Here is a 25,303-nt window from a genome sequence, read left to right as displayed (position 1 = left end):
TTAAGAAATTATCCAATATCTTTGATTTTGGCTTAGCAATTTGCAAAATGAAGTTGAATTATTCCATTATGGTTTTTACATGACTGAGACACATGAGAATTAATTGACCAATGTCAGTTGTCACAGCTCCCTGACAACTGCATGTATAAGGCTGGTAATGGGCACCTTTTGCATGTCAGAGGAAACATCTGTGGACATGTGGATTCCTTCCTGGGAACCCTGAGGGGGTCAGATTGTCATCTTGTCCAACTCATTGATTTTGGAGATAGGGAAGCTAAAGTGCAGCCCCAAGGTTGTATAGTAATCAATGCCAAAACCAGAAAGACACAAATATGCCCTCATAAATAACTATTAATGCTATTTATTTCTCTATTGGTCAAATACTTTTAAAAATAGATTAATTCAAATACAGTAATTGGTCAACTTTCCTTAAAACTGGCTCCTAGTTATTCACATTAACAAGGAAGTGATTCTTGTTGAAGGTAAGCTTCGAAGGGTTCTAAGACTCACCATTATGAGAGATACACAACTTCTCTGCTAATAAAAGCTGTGATCAATTCTGGCCTGAGGATGTGAACAGTATAGAAAATGGATGATTGGGGGGGAGAGAGGGGTAGGGTTCAAAGGATATGAGGGAAGGAAAAAGACATTTGGAACAAGAAGTACAAGCAAGGACATTGCTAGCTGCCACACCCCGGAACACAAGACCTGTGCAGTTCAGGGAGCCACACACTTGTAGCAATAGCCCAATTTGCATAATTGTCAAGGGGACAGTTCATTTGCATGATTTATGAGGTAGGTTGAATTGAAGGAATTAAACCTGTAGAATTATAATGATGATAACTGAAAGAGGATATATAGACTTTGAATGTAGATTGTTTTATATTAATGAACAATTTGATTTTTTTTTTTTTTTTTTTTTTTTTTTGAGACAGAGTCTCACTTTGTTGCCCGGGCTAGAGTGAGTGCCGTGGCGTCAGCCTAGCTCACAGCAACCTCAAACTCCTGGGTTCAAGCGATCCGACTGCTTCAGCCTCCCGAGTAGCTGGGACTACAGGCACGCGCCACCATACCCGGCTAATTTTTTGTATATATATATTTTAGTTGTCCATATAATTTCTTTCTATTTTTAGTAGAGACGGGGTCTTGCTCTTGCTCAGGCTGGTCTCGAACTCCTGACCTTGAGCGATCCACCCGCCTCGGCCTCCCAGAGTGCTAGGATTACAGGAGTGAGCCACCGCGCCCAGCCGAACAATTTGATTTTTAAAGTAAGATTCACATATTAACATAAGGGAGCAATGAAATGAGACCAACCGGTTTTACCAAGCACCGAATGCTGGGATGTAGAAGTTAAAACTTTTACTCAAATTAAAAATATTAGAATGATTTAAATGTGCAGGAACAGGCACACCATTTTTAGAGCATAATAAAATGTATTTTATGAAAGATTTTCTCTTAAGACAAGAACAAATCATATTTTCTTATTTATAACTGTTATACATTGCAAATGGTGCTGTGATTATTTTTGTGAGAGAACAGTAGCTATTTTGGTATGTTATAGGAAATATGGCATATTAGACATTTTTTGAGTTACTTTTGTATACACAGTATTTTTTAATGGCTAACATGAACATTTTCAAAATCATGTGGCTATTAAAGCATACTCTTGGGCCAGAAATTCTACTCCTGGGAATGTATTCTACGGAATAGTTTAAAAGAAGAAAATAGCTCTTTGTATAAAAATGTTTATATCATTGTTCTTTATGATAGTAAAAAAAAACTAGACAAATCTTAACTTCAAAAAATAAGAGAGAACTTGTTAAGAAAACTATGACATATGGACACATACGTGAGGGAACATTATTCTTCAGTAATTTAAAATGAAAAATAAGACTGAGAAAAGACTGGAAAATTATTACAAAATAGTACTAATGGCAATTAATAGACACAAATCTTACTTCTGCAAAAAGTTTTATACACATATAAATTTTTGTTGGATTGGAGGAGAACTTGAAGAAATGTAATAGGATATAGGCTTATGAATAACTTACATTTTTATATATTTAAATTGATTTAATAATATCTTCAATTAAATGACCTTTAAAATGATTGAGAAATGATTTAGTCTTAATCGTTCTTAAAATAATATATATTTTATATTTAAATATATATTTAACATATATTATTATTTTAATAATAGATACACTGTTAGTAGTTTTATATTGATTTATAGAAGTAAACTATTTTAAGTCACACATGTCCAGTAATTCTTACCCACTTTTTAGTTCTAAGCATTCCATGCACAGACTGTTGAATGAAATTTCTAAGAATACTGTTAGTAAATACCTCCAATTAACAGATTCAAAGCTTAAAGTTTTCATAATGTGAGTGCCTAGTCTTATGCTAGATAGACAGCATGGATAGAAACGGGGTGGGTAAAGAATTTAGGAAGAGAGCAGATCATAGACTCATAGACTCAAAAGAACCCCGAAGTCCCCATCTAAGCTGAGACCAGTGTGGTTTCTATGGACAATCTGCAGGAAAAAAAAAATTCTGACCTGTCAGTAATCCACACATAACTATGCAAATCCAAGAACTGGTCCTGATGTCTAAGGACTTGGATCTAATAACTAATTCAGTTGTCTCCAAAAAGTCACTTATATAATTGCCATGCAAATTCTGATTTTATTATTTAACCATGTGGCTATCATTTAGAAGAGAGAACGCTTTTAAAATGTATTGTGAATGAATTGTATGAATTTTTCTCTAAAAAATACCATATAGGTAGTCAGTATAAATTACACTGAGTGTATGTATTCAACAAACATGTTAACTTTCGTTCATTGAAATTTTAATGTGGATATGTGGGTTGCTAAGGCTTGTCATTTCCAATATTATAAGTATCTATTACAGATACTGGTCTTGATGCTTAGTTTAAAAAGAAAGGAAACTCTTTTGAGAGTTCAGTGCACTGGGAATTTCTACCAATATTTCTCTTCTAAGGTAAAATGTTACATGTTACCTGCATATTGTTTGTTGTATTCTAAAAGTTCTCTGTTTTCTCTTTTTAAAAATGCATGTGTTTTCCCCACATTGAGAACAGAGAATGTTAATTCAAATGTAGCATGGGATGTCTGCCTATTGATATTTCCATGTGTACCGTATGTGAAAATGTCGTCTGTGAAGGAAAAGTTTAAAGAATGAATGTGGGTACTTTGCTGTTAAACTAAATGTGATTTATTTTCTGCTTGTTTGAGAAAACGCTGGAGAATACGGTTGTATGAAGGTGTCTATACTCCCTATTCCAGTGGTTTGCTGTCCATGTTCTTGCCGTATTCCTGGCCTTTGAAAAATCAATGGGACAAAGCTCCAACTTTTCTTTAAAGCTTGGGCAGACTAGATTGTAGATGTGTTCAAAACATTTGGACCTTGGTTATTTTGATTTACTTTAAAGCACCCTTCAAAATATTTTAATTATGAATCCTGCAGAAAACCCTTTATTTGGTTTTTTCCTTCCTCTTGGTTTTTTACAACAGGAAATATTAAATGTCAAGAAAAGTACCATGCCATTATCCAAATTATCTTTTAATTAGTACCAGTTTAAACATTGATTACATTGAAAATCATTTCATTTCAGCCACAGCGTCCTGTGTTTACTCATGAAAACATTCAAGGTGGGGGGGAACCGTAAGTATTCCTCTTATCTTCTAAATTCAAGACTAACCTTGACCCACAAAATGGAAAATTGATATACTAAAATCAAGTTGTACAGTCACTTGTACAACCTGGCAAGTGAAAGAGATGGAAGTCACTAACATGAGTCCGCCTAAATTAAGAGAAATTGCAATAGTCCCCATCTTTTATGACAGATTCAGAAACTAATTTTAAGAAGAAACCCATGGTTTTATAAGACAGTTTTAATTTATGCACTAGGAAAACCTTCCAATGCTGCAGTGATCCCTACGATTTACTCCTGACTCCTCTGCTCTGCCGGCCATGTGACTAGTAACTATAGCTTTAAAGACACACAGAAATATTCTAACGTTGTTTTTATACTTATTTGGAGACTGTAAAGGTAGGCCTAAATGTAAAAATAGGCCTAAAGTGATGTTAATAACGTAATTCCAAAGTGACATGCTTAGAAGGACCTTTGGAAAATGACAGTATTAAAACACTCCCTGTCACACAGTTACATGCAATTCCTTCCACAGCACCAGGACAACGCCTTTTCAAACTTTCTTTTCAAATTCTCTCTCTTTTCTGATGGATAAGTTAAATCACCCTGAAGGAGTCACACATGGTCTTTAAGATTCTCTTTTTGTGTGTGTCTTCTTTGGCCCTGTTTTGCCCATGAAAGATGTTCAGGGGTTGTGCACTTCTTCTGGCTACTGCCTGTCCTATGAGGCAGGAGCTAGACCCCTGGCAAGCTGCAATCATGGACCTAATCCATGCCAGGCGTACCGAGCACACACAGGGAGGCCCAGCCTCCTGCCACACTCTGCTCACCTGGACTCTTCCTAGTGGCAGGTCCTGGCGAGTGGCTGGGTCCCTCCTCAGTCCTCACAGGCCTGAAACTTAGTGACTCTCGCTGAGCAGAGTTCAGCCAGAAGAAAGGTGTTCTTATCGAGGGAAAGTCTCTGTAGTAGAAAGAACAGGTTAGAAGTAATAATGATTTAAAATGTCACTTAATTGGAAAACTTTAAATACGACTTGTAATTCTAAAGTCTTTGTTCTCTTATGAATACAAATGATGATGGAATCATATCACAAAAATAAATTCCAGGGCTATTTAGGTTTGTTGCATTACCAACACCTTATATTAAACAGCTCTGAAGGAGTTTCTGAATGAAAACGTGTATTATTTACAGCGTTTTGTGTGACATGGAGTTGATACATCCAGCCGTGGTCATTTGGTTGTTAAGAAACCACAGAGGCCACAGGTGGGAGGAAGATACATTTTCAAAGTCCTACTTTGGACATTTCAAAACATTCTTGGTTAAGTTTCTATTTGATTACAGCCTGAATTAGTGGGATCACAGGGTGTCGCTTAATCTTTTTGATTTAAAAAATATAATAGGTTTTGAGCAAAAGTAGGAACATAATGTTCTGTCACTACAACTAGAGTTTTGGTGAAATCAGTTCTGGAAAAAGGTGCAAGTTATAGAGAGGGTTTCCAGTTTGGCTTAGCATTTCCTACTTGAAAGACAGGTTTGTTTTTGAGGCATCCTGACCCCACCACCATCATTCATCTCACCACCACATCTTTCAAAACAGCATTTTTAATTGCAATTCGACTACATTTCCTGTCATGCAGCACTGATTTGGAAAGCCAGCAGAGGTAGGAGGATTTCCAGAGGGTTTATGTTTCCATAAAACTCCTTTTTGTTTTTTATTAGGGATTTCTTTTTTTTTTTTGTGGTCTAATTAAATCAGAATGGTAAGTAAATTTTGACAAACATGCTGGCTTTCGTCATACAAAAGTGAAGTGTCAGTCCGTGCCAATTTTGGTTTCTCAACTCCTGGGACCTTTAGATTCTTCAAGCAGCTGGGGTTTGTGGTCTTAAGGAGGCCCGGTCCCCACAAGTGGCTGGAGAGGTGCCCGGGTGAAGGGTGATGGCTGAAGCCTGAGAAACTCAATGAGAGAATCAGTTGTCCCACAGTGAGAGGTGCTGTGTGTATCCATCGAAAAAGAACCCTGGGAATGACCAGCTTGAAATTGGAAAAAGGACCATGTAGAAAGTTGTATCCCAATTTGCCTCCGGGATATACAAAAAGTATCATCCCTTCACCCAGACAGCTCCACAATGAAGTCCTTAACACAAACCACAGGAGAATTTGCCTACTCCTGTTAAGGCTGATCCCATACGAACATCCCAATCGGGTGATGTTTGTGTGCAACACCTGCCTGTCTCTGTCACCGCTGCTTTGGGACTCCGGCACCCTTCTCCACCCGTCCCCGCGATGAGAATCCTCTCTCTACAGAAGCCCTCAGAAAGCCCATTCTCAAAAGAAGATAAGTGGCTAAAGAGCCTTACTAGAAGGATGAAGTATTAACAGGGGAAGAATCTCTACTGTGGGAATTTCAGGCTGGGGCACAGGCCAGGGAAGACAATGTTTTCAAAGAAAGGATGTTAGGCACCCCATCTTATTAACATTGTTCCAGACGCCCCCAAAGTCAACTTTATCCAAGTCCATTAATCTGAAAAAGTTCACAGAGAGGGAAGCCAATTGATCAGTGTTTCTTATTTATGACATGATGTTTGAGTACAAGTGATAGAAGAGTTTTGTTCTACCAAAATATGATATTCTGACTCAATGAAGTAATTAGAAATAAATCATTCTTGTTTCAGAGCAGTGTTTAATATTATCAAATTTTTAAAGTTGACATAAAAAAATATAAAGCTCCCTAGAATGTGGTTCTTATTTTCTTACATTAATAGAATCACATAACTGTTATGAAAAGCAACAGAAAAAAATTCACCCATTTTTTTTTTAAATCCTCTCTCACAGTACTGGTATTGTTTCAGTCATATTATGAAGAAGTTTTCATGTTAACTGCATGTCAAATTCTTCCTGACCTTCTCAGCTGGTGTAATTTCTGTCTTCAGTTTCCTAAATGCCAGTCTATTCATTAAAGTATGTGCTATTTTATTACCACAGATCCAATGTCTGAATTCATTACTGATCAGTGTCACCATAATATATGGTCTCAGAGAATTTGGGCAGGGAGAGTAAAGTGGTAGCAGTCTATCAGTAATTAATTCTTCTTTATATAAAATCATTTCAAGAGGGAATTTTAAAAGCAAACACAATTTCCACAGGACCCATTTTATAAAAGAACTTATGTCCATAATCTACATTTGAGATTGACTCAATGTGTGTTGATAACTGTGTGTAGAGTTCATCCACTCAACTTCATAGGTGAACTGCATCCAATTTTCAAATTCTAAATCCCCAGGAAACACTGATTCAAATGGATTTAAAGAATTCATCTTGGTGAAAAAATGATCATCCCTTTTATTGTAATTCCCATATAGTGCTGTGGAACGCATGTGTCTGAGACAGGTTGTATGTCTCAATTTAGAACCATTTGAAATTTCAATTTTCAAGCCTGAATTATTTGCTTCCTCTGATGGCTAGCTAAAACTGATTTCTTCTTGTGTTTATATAGCTGAATAATGCAAATATCACTTATTTTATATCTCTGGACCATCATTTAATGTCTGGATGATGGACATTATATTGGACAATTAAAATGCAGGTCTGACTTAGAAATGCTAAAATATTTTCATCTGATTCATGAATGTTACAAGTTTTCATGAATATTCCTCATTGTGAGTTTCAAAATGTTATTAGAGTAGTCTGATTCCTATGAAAGTCTAAATATTGGTTATTTATTTTACATGCTTACCAGACTTTCACTACCCAATATCGTATGCTGATAAAAATAGAAAAGTTAAGGGTGAAATGAATATTTTGCTTTCTTCTATAGTTTCACAAAGATGTAAAGATTGTTTTAAAACACGCTCGTTTGTCCCGTTTAAGGTTTCAGGCTCTGTATAACTATACTCCTAGGAACGAAGATGAGCTGGAGCTCCGAGAAAGCGACGTCATTGACGTGATGGAAAAGTGCGACGATGGGTGGTTTGTGGGTATGTGCACATCTTTGCAGACACGTTTGGCTATTTCATAATTTGCCGAGTTTGTTCACTTGCATGGTTTGCTGTGATAGTCAAGCTTTCTTTTGAATTCCTAAGGCCTTTGATCTTTCATACATCCATATGCACCATGTAATTACTGCATTTTTAATATAGTTTAGTATTTACGTCTTTGGGTATATGTGATTTTCTGCTAGTTTTATTTCCAAATCAACAGAGAGAAGAACATTTCTTTAAATAGCACCAACCAGAAAAGACTGAGATCTAAGAACAGCAACAAGAAAATTGTCCCCAGATGAGAAATATCGATGCTCTGTTCCATGGAAAATGTTAGCTATCAGTAGTGAGGATCTAATTTGAGAGGGAGCAAGATTACGTGAAAAACTCATTTACTAGGTCTGATGTAGGTGCCCTAAAAGTCCAACGGCTTACCTTAGCTTTAACTTGTGATAGACGTGGAAAGACGTTTCATTCTTCCCACTTACAAGGAAATCTCATTCTTACCATCTTAAAAGAAGACAAGAGGTTTTCTGAAAAAACGTTTGTAGACAAAAGTTATCACACACTGGGACACAGAGGAAAGAGGTAAAAGAAAAAAAATACAGGCACAGGAGGATGCAGGAGAGCAAGAGATGAGGAAATGTGGTCTTTCTCTGGACACATCCATTAGTGGTGAAATAATGAAAGAACCGAGGCCACGTTGCAGACACGAGCCCCTGGTTCTACTTCCATGAATTCCCGTCTAGCAGCAAAGTAAACTGGCTTACCCACCCAGGGAGCAAGGGGAACAGTCATCAAACCAAAACAGTAAGTTTCAGAATATAAAGGAGAGAGGAAACTTTAGAGACCCTCTTCACTTTACTTGTGCTGGAAATCCTAAAGAAGAATTTAGTGCACCAACTTTTACAAAAAGTTTCCAAGAGATGATGTTATTTGCAACGAAAGAGAATTATAAAGATGGTCATTTGTGCATTGGGTTTAACACTCCACATTAGAAATCCCGCCCCAGTGAGAGCACCCCACCCACCAATAGTATTTAAGCTTCTTTTTTTCGTTAGTGACTTTGTGAATTGTTCAAAATTTCTCAATTTTAAGAGGGGTTCTGGCCTTATAAAATAGTGCTATTTTTTTTTCCCACTTACAGAATTAGAAAAGCCCAGTGCTATTTTTAAATGAGTGATGTAGCATTGAGCGTGATCGTCAATGAGATAATAAAACTGTTTTGACAGTGACAGTGTCCCTGATAATGCCTTAATGTCATGCCCGTGTCAAGGGAGCCTCTGACTCCTGGGCAGCCCTTGCCTTAGGATTTTCCACTCCTCCTATCACCCTGCCAGCCTCCCACCTTGTTCCTCATTCTCACTCCTCTTTGGCAGCTGCAGGCTGAGTTCTACCACCCACCCGCTCCGGAGGACCCTCCTTCCCTTTAGAGTGCCAGGCTGAGGCTGCGTGTGCTTAGCCTGATGTGAGGGGAGCACATCACTTGGGCCTACGGGGCAGGCGGCAAACACTGCTTCTTCTGTCTCCCTGTCTTCCTGACACAGCTTGTCTTCCTTCTGCTCCCAAACCCTCAGGGGTTGCTCTCTTAATGAAGCCTTGTAAATGGGAAGTGCTCAAGCCCACATACATGAACTGATCCTTTATCCTTGTTACCCCCGTTTCATTTATTGCTTCTATTTTCAGGAACCTCAAGAAGAACCAAATTCTTTGGTACTTTCCCTGGAAACTATGTCAAGAGGCTGTGAATCACTCTCCCTCCTCATTTATGCTGCATTTCAGCAACGCATCTTCATACGTTCGCCTGACCCACGCCGCAGGCCTCCCGCTGTCATGCCTTATGGTTTCCAACACGCCGTCACCATCGGCACCTGCCACCAAACCACCAGCAGAGTATCTGCCACCGCGGGCCTGGGGGAGACGCACACGTTGGCCTCCACGTGAAAGCGCGTGGGGCTGCTCTCCCCTCTAAACTTTGAAACGTCAAAATGTGGGAGCAGAAAAAAATAAAGTCATTATACTTAAAAAGATTAAAATATTTAAGGATTTAAAGCAAAATGAAAAAAAAAAAAAAGAGTCTCCAAGAGACTCTCCAATTTCATGGTCATATTTCAACATCTCTGGAAGATGTTCTCCCCTCAGGCAACCGGAAGATTGTGTTTTAGGAAATGCTGTGGTTTGCGTTTTCACATTCTTAGCTTGGCAGTGTATTTTCCTTTCACGAGTTTGCCTAGTGTCCTGGTTTACACGATATGACAACCGTACTTCAGCTATTGTTTGCCTGCACTTATATGTTGTAATATGCACAGTGAGTACAACCTCTAAAGCAAGAGTAGGAAAGTTAATTTGGATGAGTGCGATTTTGTTGATTGAATGTGAGTTTTCAAATAAGAGTCTTTTCCTGCCTTTTTTTTTTTTTTTGTACTTTTTAGAACTGCAAACAGTCAGTGAATAAAAGCCTTTGATAATAATCATGAGAATACAAGAAGTTTAGCTAGCCTACGGGGGAAAAAAGCTATTGTGTTGTAAAGTTGCATTGCTATTTTATATTAAAATGTAATAATTAGCATCATGAACAATGAATTCTTAGTGTTTTATTTATCTGATAAAATTTAAGTAAAAGCAGTGTTAGTGAGAGGTGCAAAGAATTATTCTAACATAGACACTTGAAAGTATCCGTAAGCAATACTAGTAGGTAAGATTTCACTGTGTGTACACATACACATTTGAGATTGTATGAAAACATATAATCCATATGATATGTTGTACATTTTATGGAAATGTAAAAGAGTCCTGCACATTATTTTATAGAAATAGAGTACAGAAACATCACAAGTATTAAGGTTGGCTTTAGCAAGGATTATGATCAATACAATTATTTTTACTATGATAATTATTTTTCTTCTATGGAACTCAGAATCCTGGCTACATTTGAAGGCAGGAATATGTTGAGCCTGATTTTCCTGGTGTGTGTAAAATATTTCCTAGGAAGAAATTAGGCACTTTTTTAGAGACAATGTTAAATCATTCAGGTCATATTTTCTGCCCTGAGGCAGAAATTTACAAAATGATATTGGGATCTGAAAGATTTAATATGGTTAACAGTGCCTGAATTACACATACTCCGAGAACTAGCTTTGTATTTCTTATGACTTTGCATAAGAACTATTCATCTTTGAATCTTGAGCACCTTATAGACAAAACTTTTTATGACATTTCTTCCGTGGACAGTGATTGATCTTTTCACAATGTACGTAGACTTTAGAATTTTGTACATATGTTTGCTCTTTTTTTGTACAGACTATTTAGTTGTTGAGAAAACAGGGGAGTTTCCTAATTTGGTCTTTATCCTGCGCTTAAACTAAGCTTAAAAACACTGTCAGCAAATTATCCTTCACATGTCTCACAGATCATAAGCATCCCTTGATGGTGTGATTCTGTCAGATAGCATTTATGCAAAAGTTTATGAATTTAAGAGATCTTAGAAGCCAAACTGAAATGTACATAAATACTGATTACAGAGGAATTTCATTAGGAAGAAGGTAAAGAAACATCTTTGAGTAGCCTGCCTTGATCACTGTCAACTTCACAACCAGCTTTATATTTTAAAGGCTTTGGGTTTGAAACTAAGTCAACTGCATGCAGCTTTGCCGATATATGAATAATTCTCTCTGATGCCATTTATGAGAAAAGACTTCAATATCTGTTGCCTGTCATATTTAAGAAAAATTACTGTTTCTACTCTCTGTATCTGATTTTAAAAGGAAAAATATTCATACCTGGCTTTCAGGTAATTGACTTTGAATTCTTACAAGCAAAGGTCATTGTGTTTTTCTTGAATAGACATCTAATAAATTTTGCTTGGAAGTATACTTCAGTTTTTCTTCTTGACATTTATCCGTACACAAGTTGTGTATTCCATTCCAATTTGTTAGTTAAACTAAGAGAAAATGCATTTGCTCTGTATTCTGTTAACACACAGATGGAGAAAAAATGTATCAGCATCAACTTCAGAGGAGAAATATTTTTAAACTCACCACCAAAGCTTATTTGCTAAACACTCTCTGGCTAAAAATTACTCCTCAGCTAAAATAATACATTTAAAATATTTCTGACTCAAAAACATCTATTTTTCCAAGGAGGAGTCAATTACAAGAAGGCTTAAGCACTTCCCCAATTCAGCTATCTTAAATTTTAAAGTCCCTGCCCTCGGCAGCTGTAGCACCATTGGCATGGCAGCCTCCATGAATGCCCACGAGCTTTCGGGAAAGTTCAGACCTCAGGCAATTTCAGATAACGGGTTACAGTGGGGCCCCCTTTCTGTCCCGCAATGGAAAGAGCAAGCGTGCCTACTTGGATCCTTTCTCGTGTCCCTTAGTCCCTTCTAGCGCTGCGTTTCAACCCGTTTCTACGTCTCTCTCTCAAATCCTCTCTGGTTCCCTCTGTTCCAGTGGATAATTTCCACCCCATGAGTGTTCCACTAAAATGTGCTCCCTTTGTATGAAGAATATACCCCATAATATTCTTTTGGTCCTGTTTTCATCCAAGCACTTAAGGCTAATACAACTAGATGAATGTGAATCTGGCCATCCAGGGGTGGAAGAGCAAAAGGAAGGAATCCTTTGATACTAAGGTGCCAATTTTCAATCCCAAATTTCAAGCCACACCAGCAGTCCCCAACCTCTTTGGCACCAGGGACCATTTTCATGGAAGACAATTTTTCCACGGACTGGGGAGTAGGGGTGGGGGGGGTTGGTTTCAGGATGATTCGAACTCATTACATGTTATTACATTTATTACACTTTATGTCTATTATTATTACATTGTAATACATAATGAAATAATTATACAACTCACCATAGGTTGGAGACCCCTAAGCTACACCATCACTACAAACAAGCATGTCCATTTCTTACTTGATCAAAAGCAGAAAGAACTTATTTGAGTAACTGTTTTCATAATCATTCACTGCTTGATCTCCCTTCGTAGGTGGTCAGTTTATGTAGCCTAATAATTTCTTCCTACTGTTTTCCAGATTTCAGCCACCAATGGAGATAGTCTTTAAAGAATTGTCTGATCAAATAAGACTAAGCACACTGTCAGGTTCCAAGTGCCTGTGTATTTAAAGATTCACTTATTTCGTCCTGCTCTCCAGACTGCAGCCCTCCAACGGTTGTTTCTGTGTCGGTTAGGATTTAAAATTATTTACTCATTATCAATGATGAGAGTGAGAGCACAGGCAGAGATTGGCATTAATAATTGGCATTATTAATACGCAGACCACAGCGGGGACTGGCACACTATGGACCTGCAAGTTAAGGGTGGTTTGTACAGATGAACGTTGGCAATCAGTTTGATGATAAGGAACACTAACTTTGAACCCCAATTAAGTGAAATATTATCTCCCCAGAAAAAGAATTTCTTTCTTTTCATTAGTAGATCTACATCAGAAAAAAACTATGTTATTATGATGATAGCCTTAATTTAATCCATACAAATTGGTGGAAATGTGTTTTCTCTTTGTTATGTAAATATATACATAGTAGCCTTAATTGTGCCTCCTGGCCCTCAAAACCTAAAATATTTACTATCTGGCCCTTTACAGAAAAAGTTTGTGAACACTTGGGCTATGCTAATTATCAGCAACAAACCTGGAAACTGACCAGAGGGACAAGAACAGTGAACATCTGTATATACCAGATTATTACTTACATATGTCTTTATCCTCACAGCAAATCTAAGAGGAAATCTGCTTTGTGCCCATTTTATAGATGAGGAAGATGAGGCTCTGAAAGATTAAATAATTTATCCATATGTATAAGGGATTATACATAATGCGTGATGGAAATAGGATTTAGAATCTGGTTTTTCTATCTTCCAAGCCTGTAATCTTTCTTTTAGACCACCCAAGCTTGGTGCTAAACACACTGTTGATTAAACTGTGCACTCAGAGTTAAACAGCTGCATCCAGCCACCTCTTTCCCTCTCCACCATTCTCACAAACACAACCACCCCTCATTACAGCATCTTACTGCACTCAGGATGACAAGAAAGAGGTATATGCCCCGTTCAGCACAATAGTGTTTCCCTGGGGAAAGCTAATTCTGGTTCCTAAAAGTGCACAGCGACCAGTGAGAATACAATTCGATTATTGATATGCTTTAACTGAGCACAAGCCTATCCAAGAGCTGTGATTCACCAAGACACTAGAGGCTGTTGCCAGTGAGCCAGCGCGGCAGCTGGTGGTGCTCTGGGGAGGTGCTTGGCCTTGTTGAGCGTCAGGGAGGTAGGATGCCCAGCGTGCTCTAGGAACACTGTGTGCTTACTGGCCATCTTTTAAATATACAAAGCCCCAGGATACACCAACCCTTCTCTGCTGGATGACTCACTAAGTGACCCAGAGCCTTAGCTCACTGCTAAATTCGGCCCTTCTGCAGCTCAGGAAAGTTCCATCTGAGCTCATACACATGCATGTATCCTGACCCAAAAAACTTTCAGTACAAGACAGAAATCTGCCTAGCAAATCTTCACCTGTTCATTTGGGGTTTCTTGTTTCATTCTTTTCCCTAAAATATGATGAATGACTCAGTTGTCCCTGGGTCTTCCAAAAATAAGTGCCATTTCAAATACAACTCTTGTTACCATTAACAGCACCAGTGGACGGTTGCCAAATCTTGCACTGATACTGCAAAAAAACTTGAGAATCACTTTTTTAAGTGTTTTTTTTTTCTCTTTTATTCCCACAACTGATAGATGCTTATTGTAGGAAAAATTAGAAAACTACATATGAGCAAAAAGAAGAAACAGATTTACTCAGAGTCCCATTCAGGGTAAGGATTGCACTTTGGAACATGCCCCTCCTGGGTATTTTTCTGCACAGGTGTATTAGTGTGTTTGCATGTGAGTTTGGTATCTATGTAAGCATGGGATTATAGTGAACACAGTGTTTTATTACCTGTACTTACTCCTGAGCAGGACTCTGAAATAAAGTAAATCGATCATGTTTTTAAGTCTATTTGACATTAGCAAATTGGTCTACAAAAAGGTCTACGAAAAGAGTGAGGAAAAGTCAAAGTCAATCCCCAAGATTCATGAAAATACAATTAATTCAAAACCCTGAGGCAAGAATTACAGAATTACCACCCAATTTAGATAATCTAACGTTATCTGAGGAATTGGTAGAGGAAGGAAAGGAAAGATGGAGAGAAAAAAGAAAAGAATATTTATCACCTTCCTACCATACGCCATCACGTGCATTAGGCATCTTTGCAGCTAAGAGGTGGCTAAGGAAGAGAGATGAAATTGAGAAATGTGTGACTGCGGAGCAGTTGGATGTCACATCCAAACCATCCCGGGGTTAGCAAAGTGCACAAGTTTTGAATCAGACTGACAAAACAGATAATAATTTATTTTGAAATTAGATCTATTCCAGAAAAGTTAGATCTAAAATATTTTTTATAATGTACTAGCACAGTGCTTCTCACCCTGGGCCGAAGGGGGGCTTATCACTCCCCCAGGGGACATTTGTCAATGTGTGGAGACATCTGTGGTTGTCACAGCTGGGAGGTGCTATTGGCGTCCAGCGCGTAGAGCCAGGGGTGCTGCTGACGTCCCACAGCACACAGGACAGCCAAGGATTATCCAGCCGACTCGTCTATCGTGTTGAGGCTCAGAAGCCTTGCCCTGGGCTAACTCATGCTACTTAGGAGAATGAGAGTGTAAATCATTTTAGGAAAGATTTTTTTTTTTAAATCTAGAATTAAAGAGCTGAGAGCTGTAGCCCTAATGGTCTCCTCATCTGCCCTAGGACTAGCCCATCAAGACTCTCTGGTAGAAAGTAGTTCCTCCTCCCAAATTCTGGAGCTAAGGCCAGAATCTGACTCCTCGGAAGGAGTCAGGTAATCAGCGTGGCATGATGAGATGCAAGCTTATAGATAAACGATAATCTCAGGAAATGTGTCTGGGCAAAATGGCCACTGTAAAAGCATCTCAGCTGGTGCTCAAGCCGGCCCTGGGCAGAGAGGCCGTTCCCTCCCACAGGGATCTCAGAGACGATGTCGTACGTCTCAACACAGGTGTGTGAAGTAAGATGAGCTCAGATATCAGTGAGCCAGTCGCAGGTTGCACAGATGGGATAGGAAGATTCCACTTCCTTCCAGAAGATGTGCAGACTCTAGGGCCCCAGGAGGGGGCCAACCTGGGCTCTGAGTGAGACCTCGAGGACGCCACCTCGCCAGGCTGCACTTGGGCATCCAAGTTAGACAGCAGCAGCCTCCATGAGAAGCACAGCACATTTTCAAATTAGAACTGCACAACTTAGAAAGGTTAATCTGAGGAGGCAAAAAAGAAATAGGGGATGGATACCTGGAGCTCTCAGATGATGCCTCAGGTAACCAGACTCTTTGGAGTCTCCAGTTGGCACCTAGTTCCGGGACCAGACTATTCCATCTGCTTTGTTTCACTGCAGGTTCTCAGTTATTTGCTTAAAGAAGCAATCTCAAATGCACACTTAGAAGAGCCTTCAAAGGAAGTGTCAACAGTCTGCTAGTTTCCCTTCCACAGGGGACAGAGGATGGCACTGAAACATTCAATCAACTATGTTTGCCTCAGAGTATATGAATATTCATATGTATTTTATGAGAAGTGTTAAAATATTAAAAGAAAATGAGTTAGTAATATCAGAAGTTGTTAGCTGGATAATGATGAGATGTCAATATTCTTTGCCAGGTGCAAGTATAGATGAGGCCACAGTGAAGTATACGCATAAGAATTTGTAGATAATATTCATCCCAGAAAAATTCCATTGAACAAAATGGCAAGGAATTGGTGTAACTTTTCTGATGACTCACTGACTACTCTTTAATGATATGAAGTAAAATTGATCTCAATAATAGATTGGCATAAATATTCATTTTCTTGGGTCTATAACGCAATACTGGCCAGTAGCACTTTCATACTGTCATTACTCAGACATTAGCCCATACTTGAACCACTGCCACTATTTTTTTACAGATGAATTTTGATACAAGGAATAAAATATCAAGACCAAAATTCCACTCAAGCTTGGCATTCAAGGCATTCAGGCTTGACAATTTCTGACTGAATGCCACCAACATCTCAACTAAGTGCCACCGGAGGCCAAGACTCAGAGCTGTTGATGTAGCAAGACATGACTCTTTGATAATTTCACTGAGCTCATCTTGATGACTCAATATCAGAATGTGTTTAATTCAAAACAAAACAAAACACACACACGAACATCAAGCTATTCAGAACCTGATATGTCACCACAGACCAGCCTTGGAGCATGAGATCTGCTTACTTTTTAAAAAAAAATGCCCACTTCAAAGGCTGCTCCTGTACAAACTAAACTGTTGTTGGACAGCTTATCAGAGCCGCTGATAGCACAAGCTTCTCCCTAGAAATACTGGCATTTCCCCCCAACCCTTTAGCAAAGAAAGCTCCTTCATGGCAAACAGAAATGAGCTGAAACTAGCAAGCTTGTCTTTGACCTGTTCCCTAGGGAAAAAAACACCAGTACTATTTGTCCAAAGTATATATATATATAATGAGGGCTCTAAAATATCATCTTCCCTCTCTCTCCCTCACTCTCTGTCTCTCATCTCCCTGCTAATGAAGAAATCTCAAAATGTTTATGAAATCTGAGCTTGGTGCTATCTAGACCTCCCACCCACCCCAACATCCCTCAACACACACACACTTATGCCTTTGGTCAGCTGTCCGATGACATGACAAAAAGCTTAGCAGACATCTGCTCATGGATTCCAGGGTATGGTATTTCTTTCACCATCAAAGATAAATTGCTAAACAACTGTATTGAAAACCACAGCATACTTCTCAGTGCTGATGATGCATAGACGAGATGGCCAATTTTCTAAATGGAATCACAAATAATCTTCCCACTTTAGGAGCCGTTTTCTCCCAGCAAGAAAAAATTTAAAGCAATAACAAGGACCACTGTCTAAACTTCAAATCCACAAGCATCTAAGCCTCCTTTTTGACTACATGTGGGTGCTGATAATGACATATTATTTGAGGATTGTTCTGGAATTCAGAGCTTACAAAAAAAGAAAAAGTGTAAGAGAGTGAACGACTTGCTTTGCCAATACAACTCCTGTAAACAATATGAGAAGCATATTTTTCAAATTCAGACTCACTTGGATTTCTAAAGAAGTGGCCCTGAACTGGTGACAACTTCAGTTAGCTTGTAAAAAGGGTATAATAAGAGAATATCGCATAATGTTTATCTGAGGAGTAAATAAGATAAAATATACAATCAAACACATAGTTGGCACTGAAAGCGTAGTTCCCTGCCCTTCTTTTCCTTTTGAAGTTACCATTAAGCTGATTCTAATTAGCATCAAACATTTGAATACAGTTGTTAGATCTTCTTGGCCACACCGCCAAGTTTTATCAGTCTAGATGTTTGAAGAAGACAATCAGAATATGGCATTTACTGCGTAGCTAAAAAGTTTGAACACACAGAGAGTGGAAAAGTAAATAACAGAGACCGGGAAGGGTGAGTTAGGGGGAGAGAGGATGAAGAGAAGTAGGTTAAAGGGCACAAACACAGTCAGATAGAAGCAATAAATTCAGTATTTGATAGCAGAGTAGGATGACTGTACTTAACAAAAATGTATTGTACTATGGTGACGGACACCCTACATACCTTGATGTGATCACTATGCATTATGTATATATGACAAAATTTCTCACGTACCCCATAAATTTGCACAAATAAAATTAATATGTAAATAAATAAAAATACATTTTAAATCAATAAGGATTTTTAAGGCAGATATTGTATACAACAGGTATCAGAATTTTTCACAGTGTGCTAATCAGTTCTTGAGAATGAAGTGATATAATAATAGAGCAAGAAGTCAGACAGAAACAGAAAAGGAACAGAGAAGAAAAATTGAGTAAAGCACTACCAGCCAGTATCTGTGTGAGTGGTTCCCCCAGAGACCCAGAGGGCCTGGGCTTTCCGGTGGTCTGCGACAATAAGAAACTAACCAGCATGGGCAGGGATCAATATCCTCCTTGGTAAAATGAAGAAAACCAACTAAACCATCAAACTCCTTCCATTTTTAAACTGTCTGTGAAATTTTCACGGAAAATATATTGGGAAAAATACCAGAGTGGCAAATTGGAATGGATCTCAGAGAAACAGAAATTCGTACAAACTGGCTGTGAGGGTAGAAGGCTGCATTAGGATTAGCAAGAAGAGCCCAGACTGTGAGCTCAGCCTTCCACATGGTTCAGCCAAGAGACTGCACAGCAAAGCGTATGAAGAGACAATTCCTTAAAAAAGATAAAGACAAAGGAAACATAGAACTACTAAGTATACAAATAATTATCCAATCCCCAGAACCAAAAATGTTGCACTTTCTCTCCCAGTAAATTGGCAACTATGCAAAGATTCGTCTCCGTATCCTGTTCTTGGGAATGTAAATTGATAAATTTGGGAGATAATGATTTGACAATTTGTAACAAAAACTTTAAATACTGTATATCCATTGATCCAGTAATGTCATCTCCATATATTTATTCCAAGGAAATCATTCTGAATGTTTAGCTATACATAGTATTACCATGTTATTTCTGATATTAAGTAATTATTTTTAAAACCCTAAATATGTAACAATAAATATTTAGATATTTATCTAGTAGATATTTTGATGTTATTTATCTAATAAATTGTAGCAGTTTTTACTGTGAAATAACATGTAATTGTTTAAAAATGGCCTCACAGAAAAATATTAAATGATGTATAAAGATGTTAACAACATTGTTAAATGAAAAAAATATTACAAAACAATGCAATCTCATATTTGTAAGGAAGAATGTGTATTTTTACATATATGCATCTGCACCTAGAACATAGGTATGTGTATGTGTACATGTTTCCATGTGTGCGTGTGCACCTACATCAAATGTATTAGGTTGACCCTATAAAATCTCTAACTTCACAAGTCAAAAACAGTAAAATGCCAATAATTTCATATGGTCCAACCTAATAAATAAAAACATGTACATTGAAATAAGATTTTTAAAAAATTGACAAAAATGATAGTCACATCCTCAGTGATTATGGATACTTTTAATTTTCAAACTTTTTACAATTTAGATGTATTTCTTTTAGTATAAGAAAAAAGTTGAAGTGAGCTCCAATATTTAATTTACACACAAAGAAGCCTAAAATATGTAATTTCTTATATATGAGAAATATATGTATATACAAACACATACACTATATTTAACAAAATTTATATATACAGATAAAATTATCCAAATGTCTAATGTTGCTCAGTGTAATCCATTCCAAAGACTTAAGTACTTATATTATGAAATAATCGCTCATCAGGATAAAAATGCTTGATCTTTCACAATAGCCTCCCCTCCTTCCTTCCTTCCCAAGACATTCTCCAGGGAATGAGCTGGGCTCTTGGGTACAATGTCCTCTACTTCTTCTGCTCTCCAGGGCTCTGTCTCTTGTCCCCTGGGTGTCTGCTGGCCTTCAAGGCTGAAATCTGAAGATGGTGTAACCGATAATCTGATCTCTTTTGGTTTGGTCAGGATTATCACTTCCTGCTGACTCAGCCTCATGTTAGCTCCCGCAGGCTGCAGACTCCTGAGCACCTGCCATGCCCTTCCTTAGCCTCTGGCCCAGCAGCCCACCCAGGCTCTGCTGTGCGGTCACCTCCTGCCCACCCTGTGCACGCTGCAGCTCCTTCCCTTCTCAATTCTGCACCCCTACCCTATAAAGAATGAGGGCACCCTGGGAAGCTGAGCCTCAGGTCCCCACTTCCACCCGACCATACTCTCTGCCCAGCTCGTGTTGAGCCTGAAAGTGCAGATTGCCCTTAATGTAATTCACTTAGAGCACACGCCACCAGAGGGGAAGTCCAAAGACGCCTGACTCTCTACATCCTCTCTCTCTCTCTCTCTCTCTCTCTCCTTCTTTCTGCCAACCCCGGACCAGGCTTTTCCTTTGCTTCCACTCTGCCCTAACCTCCTTCTCCTCCCTCCTCTAGCCAGGCGGTGCAGTGGCTTTTCTCAACATTACCAAGAAAACTCTCTGAGCAGAGCCCTTGAAGCTCAGTTACCATACGGGGATAGAGGAATCCTTTCTCAAGACAATAGCTTACATCATTCTTTTTTTTTTCCAATCACAGAATATTAATATTGAATAATACCTTGGTATTCTCCTTGGAATTTCTCTTATAAAAACTATACCCAGATAAATGCCAAGGGCATAAGGTACTAAGGTTTTTGACTGAAAAAAGAAAAAAAAAATTCAAACTTTATCTCCATTACAAAGTTATTTATGAAAAAGGGGTACAAGTATAGTTTAGGTATAACTAAAACAGGGAGATGCCAGGAGAGGGAGAAGGCGGCTGTGAACTGAGACTTAGAGGATGCTAAAAACTAATGAAGGGAATTCAGAGAAACCAGTGCCAAATATCAAGAAAATTCAAGAGGTAAAAATTAAAACAACTTGTGAATTTTTATTTGACATTTCTCGAAGTACTCAAGTTGCTTCAGAGAGAGGCAATTATGCACACAAGCTTTTTCTGTCACAGGCATGGAACTTATGAAAGACAAAGATCAATGATCAAGATACCAGCAGGCACTGTGGCTCATGCCTACAATCCTAGCATTTGGGGAGGTTGAGGCAAGAAGATCGCTTGAGCCCAGAAATTTGAGGCTGCAGTGAGCTCTGATTGCACCACTACGCTCCAGCCTGGGCAATGGAGCAAGACCATATCTCTTAAAAACTGTTTTTTTGAGAATCTGCTTTTACAGAGTGCCTGAGTAAACAGCAGGAGAATGAGCTACAGCCTCAACCATATCTCCAGGACAGATTATCTCCTGTGATAATCCCTTCTCCAAGGAAAGGCAGGAAACCAGCTCTTGGACTTTGACATCCTTGCAGTTTTTGTTATCTACCTGCTGTGGCTTTTGTTATCAACTGACAGCCATCGCTATTTTTTCTTTCTCTTCCTCCCCCTTAAAATCAGTGAGCCACTGGCCAGGCTGCTGGCATCTCCCTTCTCTTTCTTTGGGATGCCTCCTGTGTCTCTGCTCTCTTTCCCCTCCTTCCCCCCCCCCCCCCCCCCGCCCTGAGAAGATAAAATAAACTTTTTTTACTTTTATATCTTAATTTCTGTGTGAGAAATCTTTCTCCATCCTCACTATGAGAGCACCTACCAGCCTTTCTACTCTAACAATAGCTTCCATATTTTCTTCAACCAATCTAATCTTTTTTATATTTTTTATTGAGATATAATTCATAGATCATATCCCTTTAAAGTGTACAATTGAGTGGTTTTTGGTATATTCACAAAGCTGCACAGCCATCACCATTAGATAATTCTAGAACATTTTTATCACTCCAAAAAGAAACCGTGTACCCATTGGCAGTCACTTGGTCCCCCCACCCCTTCCTCCTAGCCCCGGCAGCCACTAATCTACTTCCTGTCTCTGTGGATTTGCCTACTTTAGATATTTCATATGAATGAAATCATGCTCTATGTAATCCACTAAATTGCCCTACGAACTCTCACCCAGTTGGGTAGCAGTAAAAATTTACTTGAGCTCAAATTTAGCAAACATTATTATCTCAGACCTTTCTAGTTTAAGACAATTTAATTTTGGCAAACAGTCAATAAGCTTCAAGTACACTCAGTAACAGATGGTTTCTCCCTGCCCTTCTTCCTTCCCAAGTTGATCTGGCTCCAAGGGAAATCTGAGGAGTCCTCCTGGCAGTGGGGGGGGGGGGGCTGTCTTTTCAGCTGTCCCCTGCAGACTGGTGGCCTGAACACTATGGTCTCTGGGTCAGTGCCCCTCAGGGATGGCAGGTCCCAACTGGACTCTTAGCAGATGATGCGTCTCCTGCTGTTTATCTCCAGCCATCAAGATCACTGTCCTGGAGAGTCTCCTCCTGCCCCTCAAGCCTGCCAGCTCCTGGTCCTCTCTGCACCTCCATGTCTACTCTGGAGGTGGCCTGGGTCTTCTTCCCTTCACTGTGCACCCTGCACCAGTCATTAGCTTATAACATGCATCCAACACTATTTTTGGAATGAGTGAATGAATCCTTCAAAATTCAGCTAAAATATTATTCTTATGTGCCTACCCTAACCCCCCACTCTTCTTCTGTGTTCTCATAAGAAGATAATCTTGCAGCTAAATGGAGCATTTGCACACCTGTATGTGTGTCATCTCACATACATTACGAGCCCATACGAGCCCACCTCTCCCTCACTGCCCAGGTAAGCAACTTCCTGAGGCTGCCCTCAGATCCTGGCCACATATGATATGCTTGATAAATATTAAAATTAAAGTTTTATAATTCTAATTAACTAGATTTCTGTTTTAAAATAATACTATGTGCATTTTATAAAATAATCATATGGCACAAGTGAATATAGAATGAAAAGTATGTCTCCACTCGGCCCCAAACAGGGATGAGTAGTCTCCTATTCATGACAATGTATGTGTTTTCCATTATGTTGCTCTTCTGGTGTGTTTTTTGAATAAGTGTGTAAAGTATTACGTGAAATTCTGAGTTAGTAAAAGAGAAAATTTATACTGGAAGTTTCTAGGGGAAGAAGGGCAAGAAGGAATTACCAACAGAGAGAATTACATTTGCAAAATCACCTGTCAGAGGCTAAAAAGGCAAGTAGGAGCCCGGCCAAGCAGGAGTATGAATTTCATTTTGAAGGCAGTGACAACCCCGGCTTCATCAGCTTTCTCCTGACATGTGTGTATCTCAGCTCTCGAACGGAACTGAAACCTGTCCAATAGGAACTCAAATATTTCTGCTCTGATGACTAGTGGACGCCCTGCCTGCCGTCCTTTGCCTATGGATAGTTTCTGACATAGAGCCCAGACTAAATAACCAATCCAGGCACTTCAGGGTTCAAAAAGGAAATCTGGAGTGGTGGTACTGAATTGGGAAGTTCAGATTTTGTACTGTGTGCTATCTTGAAAAAAACTGACATTAACTCTTTCAATCTTCTTTTCACATCAAAGTTTCGTGTGTTTCCTCCAAAGTCATTCCAGGATTCTACATGCAAAGATGACATTTCTCAGAGAAGACTTAGAGGAAAAAAAAAAGAGGGAGGCAAGCAAGGTATCTTCCCCTACTAAGTCAGGGAAAAACCTTTCCAGGACAGGCAGTCCCCTAGAACCAGAAATGCTGTTGATAAGAAATGGAGAACACAGTCTCAGGCTTTGAGAACCACCGGGATCCCAAGAGAGGCGGCATGGTGCTGGGCTTGGAGTGCAGTTCCGACCCACACCGCCTGGGGCCAGCCCGCAGCCCTGCCTCTTCCTGTGTACTCGGGGCAAGTCATTGATGGCCTCTGTTGCCTCTGCCTGCTGGTGCTGTGCTGAGTACTGGATGACTTGATACATGTGGAAAGGGCATGTAGAAGTGAGCCTGGAGCCAGTCAGTTGTCTGCATGTCACCCACAGTCACCATCACGGCGCCACCACTGCTGTTCTGATCTCGTGCTGTTACCCTTGACTGAAGGCAAGGTGCTCATCGCCACTAGGCCTCCTTTTCAATAAGCATCATTTCTGGGCCTTCTATTTTATCCCAGGTAACCATTTCTTTTAGACTGAAATTACGAAATGAAGAACCCAAATACCCAGTATTTTCTCTTTCCTTTGCGTAAGGCTTTTCTTAACTCCAGCGGGATCGCCCTCATCCTGCCCCAGGGCAACACCACCAGGACGGTGTAAATCCTCCCAAACCAAGGGGCAAGAAAGGTGAGCACGAATGAACCTACCGCTGGCTTCCCCTTCTTGGTTTGCAACATTCCAGCCTCTGACCCAAAAGTCATCCTGTTATGAAAATGGACACAAACCACACTACGTTTTGGCCCCCACTGAGAGCTTTGTAATCCAAAAAAAGCCTATGTCACTTTACAATCCTATCAAATTATACAACCCCAGCTGATTTCTGGAAATAAATTTGTCATTGAAAGCATGAGGCAACCACCTTTTTGGATGATTTCAAGCAATCTGTAGCAGCACGATGATGCCAGCCCGCGCTCTCAAAGGCCTCATTGTGAGCGTCTGTGCCTGGAGGCTGCTGAGCGCTGGCCTCCTTCCAGCCTCCTGCAAACACAGCACCATATTTGTCTTTCAGCTGTCACTATTTGTTAGGAGCCTATAAACAGAGAAGATTCTTAGCAACCACTGTGAAAAAGTAAAGCCACACACCCTCCCCCGCCCCCCTCCAAAAAGAAGCCTGAAATGAAGAAAGAAAGAAAAATGAACCTCTCAAAGTTACTTGTGAAAGTCAAAATGACAATCCAATATGCAAAGTTTCAAAACTGCTGGCTACCCTTGGCTTGGGAAAAAAGAAAAAACGCTGAAGAAGCTTCCAGAAGGCAGCTGCCAACAGATGAAAAGGCAAGTAGAAATGATCTCACCACCATTTGCAGACGTCCAGTCACACGGATATCTGCGAGATAACCAAGAATACTCCAATTACGTGACTCGATTTTATTTCCTTGGAGAAGGCTTCGGGCCTCATCTTGCTATTTTTAGTCCTCAGCGTCAAACGCCATGGGTAGCGACGCCAAGGCAGAGCAAAGAATGCACGTTCATCT

At 39.4% G+C, this 25,303-nt stretch overlaps 1 protein-coding gene across 40 annotated transcripts in view; it reads left to right on the top strand.

The window, feature by feature from the left end:
* Window positions 1–11,527, top strand: part of SORBS2 (sorbin and SH3 domain containing 2) — a 306,881-nt gene extending 295,354 nt beyond the window's left edge. For 37 of the 40 annotated variants that reach the window (XM_069492972.1, XM_069492987.1, XM_069492981.1 and 34 more), the window contains 3 exons: window positions 3,638–3,687; window positions 7,546–7,652; window positions 9,342–11,527. In XM_069492972.1, coding sequence (XP_069349073.1) covers window positions 3,638–3,687; window positions 7,546–7,652; window positions 9,342–9,403 — 219 coding nt within the window. In that variant the 3' untranslated portion in view covers window positions 9,404–11,527. The remainder of the gene's footprint in view (window positions 1–3,637; window positions 3,688–7,545; window positions 7,653–9,341) is intronic. The other 3 variants (XM_069492957.1, XM_069492994.1, XM_069492995.1) reach the window with 1 other exon arrangement.
* Window positions 11,528–25,303: the final 13,776 nt, after the last annotated feature.

Source organism: Eulemur rufifrons, chromosome 18, assembly GCF_041146395.1.
Source record: "Eulemur rufifrons isolate Redbay chromosome 18, OSU_ERuf_1, whole genome shotgun sequence".
NCBI lineage: Eukaryota > Metazoa > Chordata > Mammalia > Primates > Lemuridae > Eulemur > Eulemur rufifrons.
Note: the sequence above shows the minus strand (reverse complement) of the source record. Positions and strands in the feature narration are given on the sequence as shown.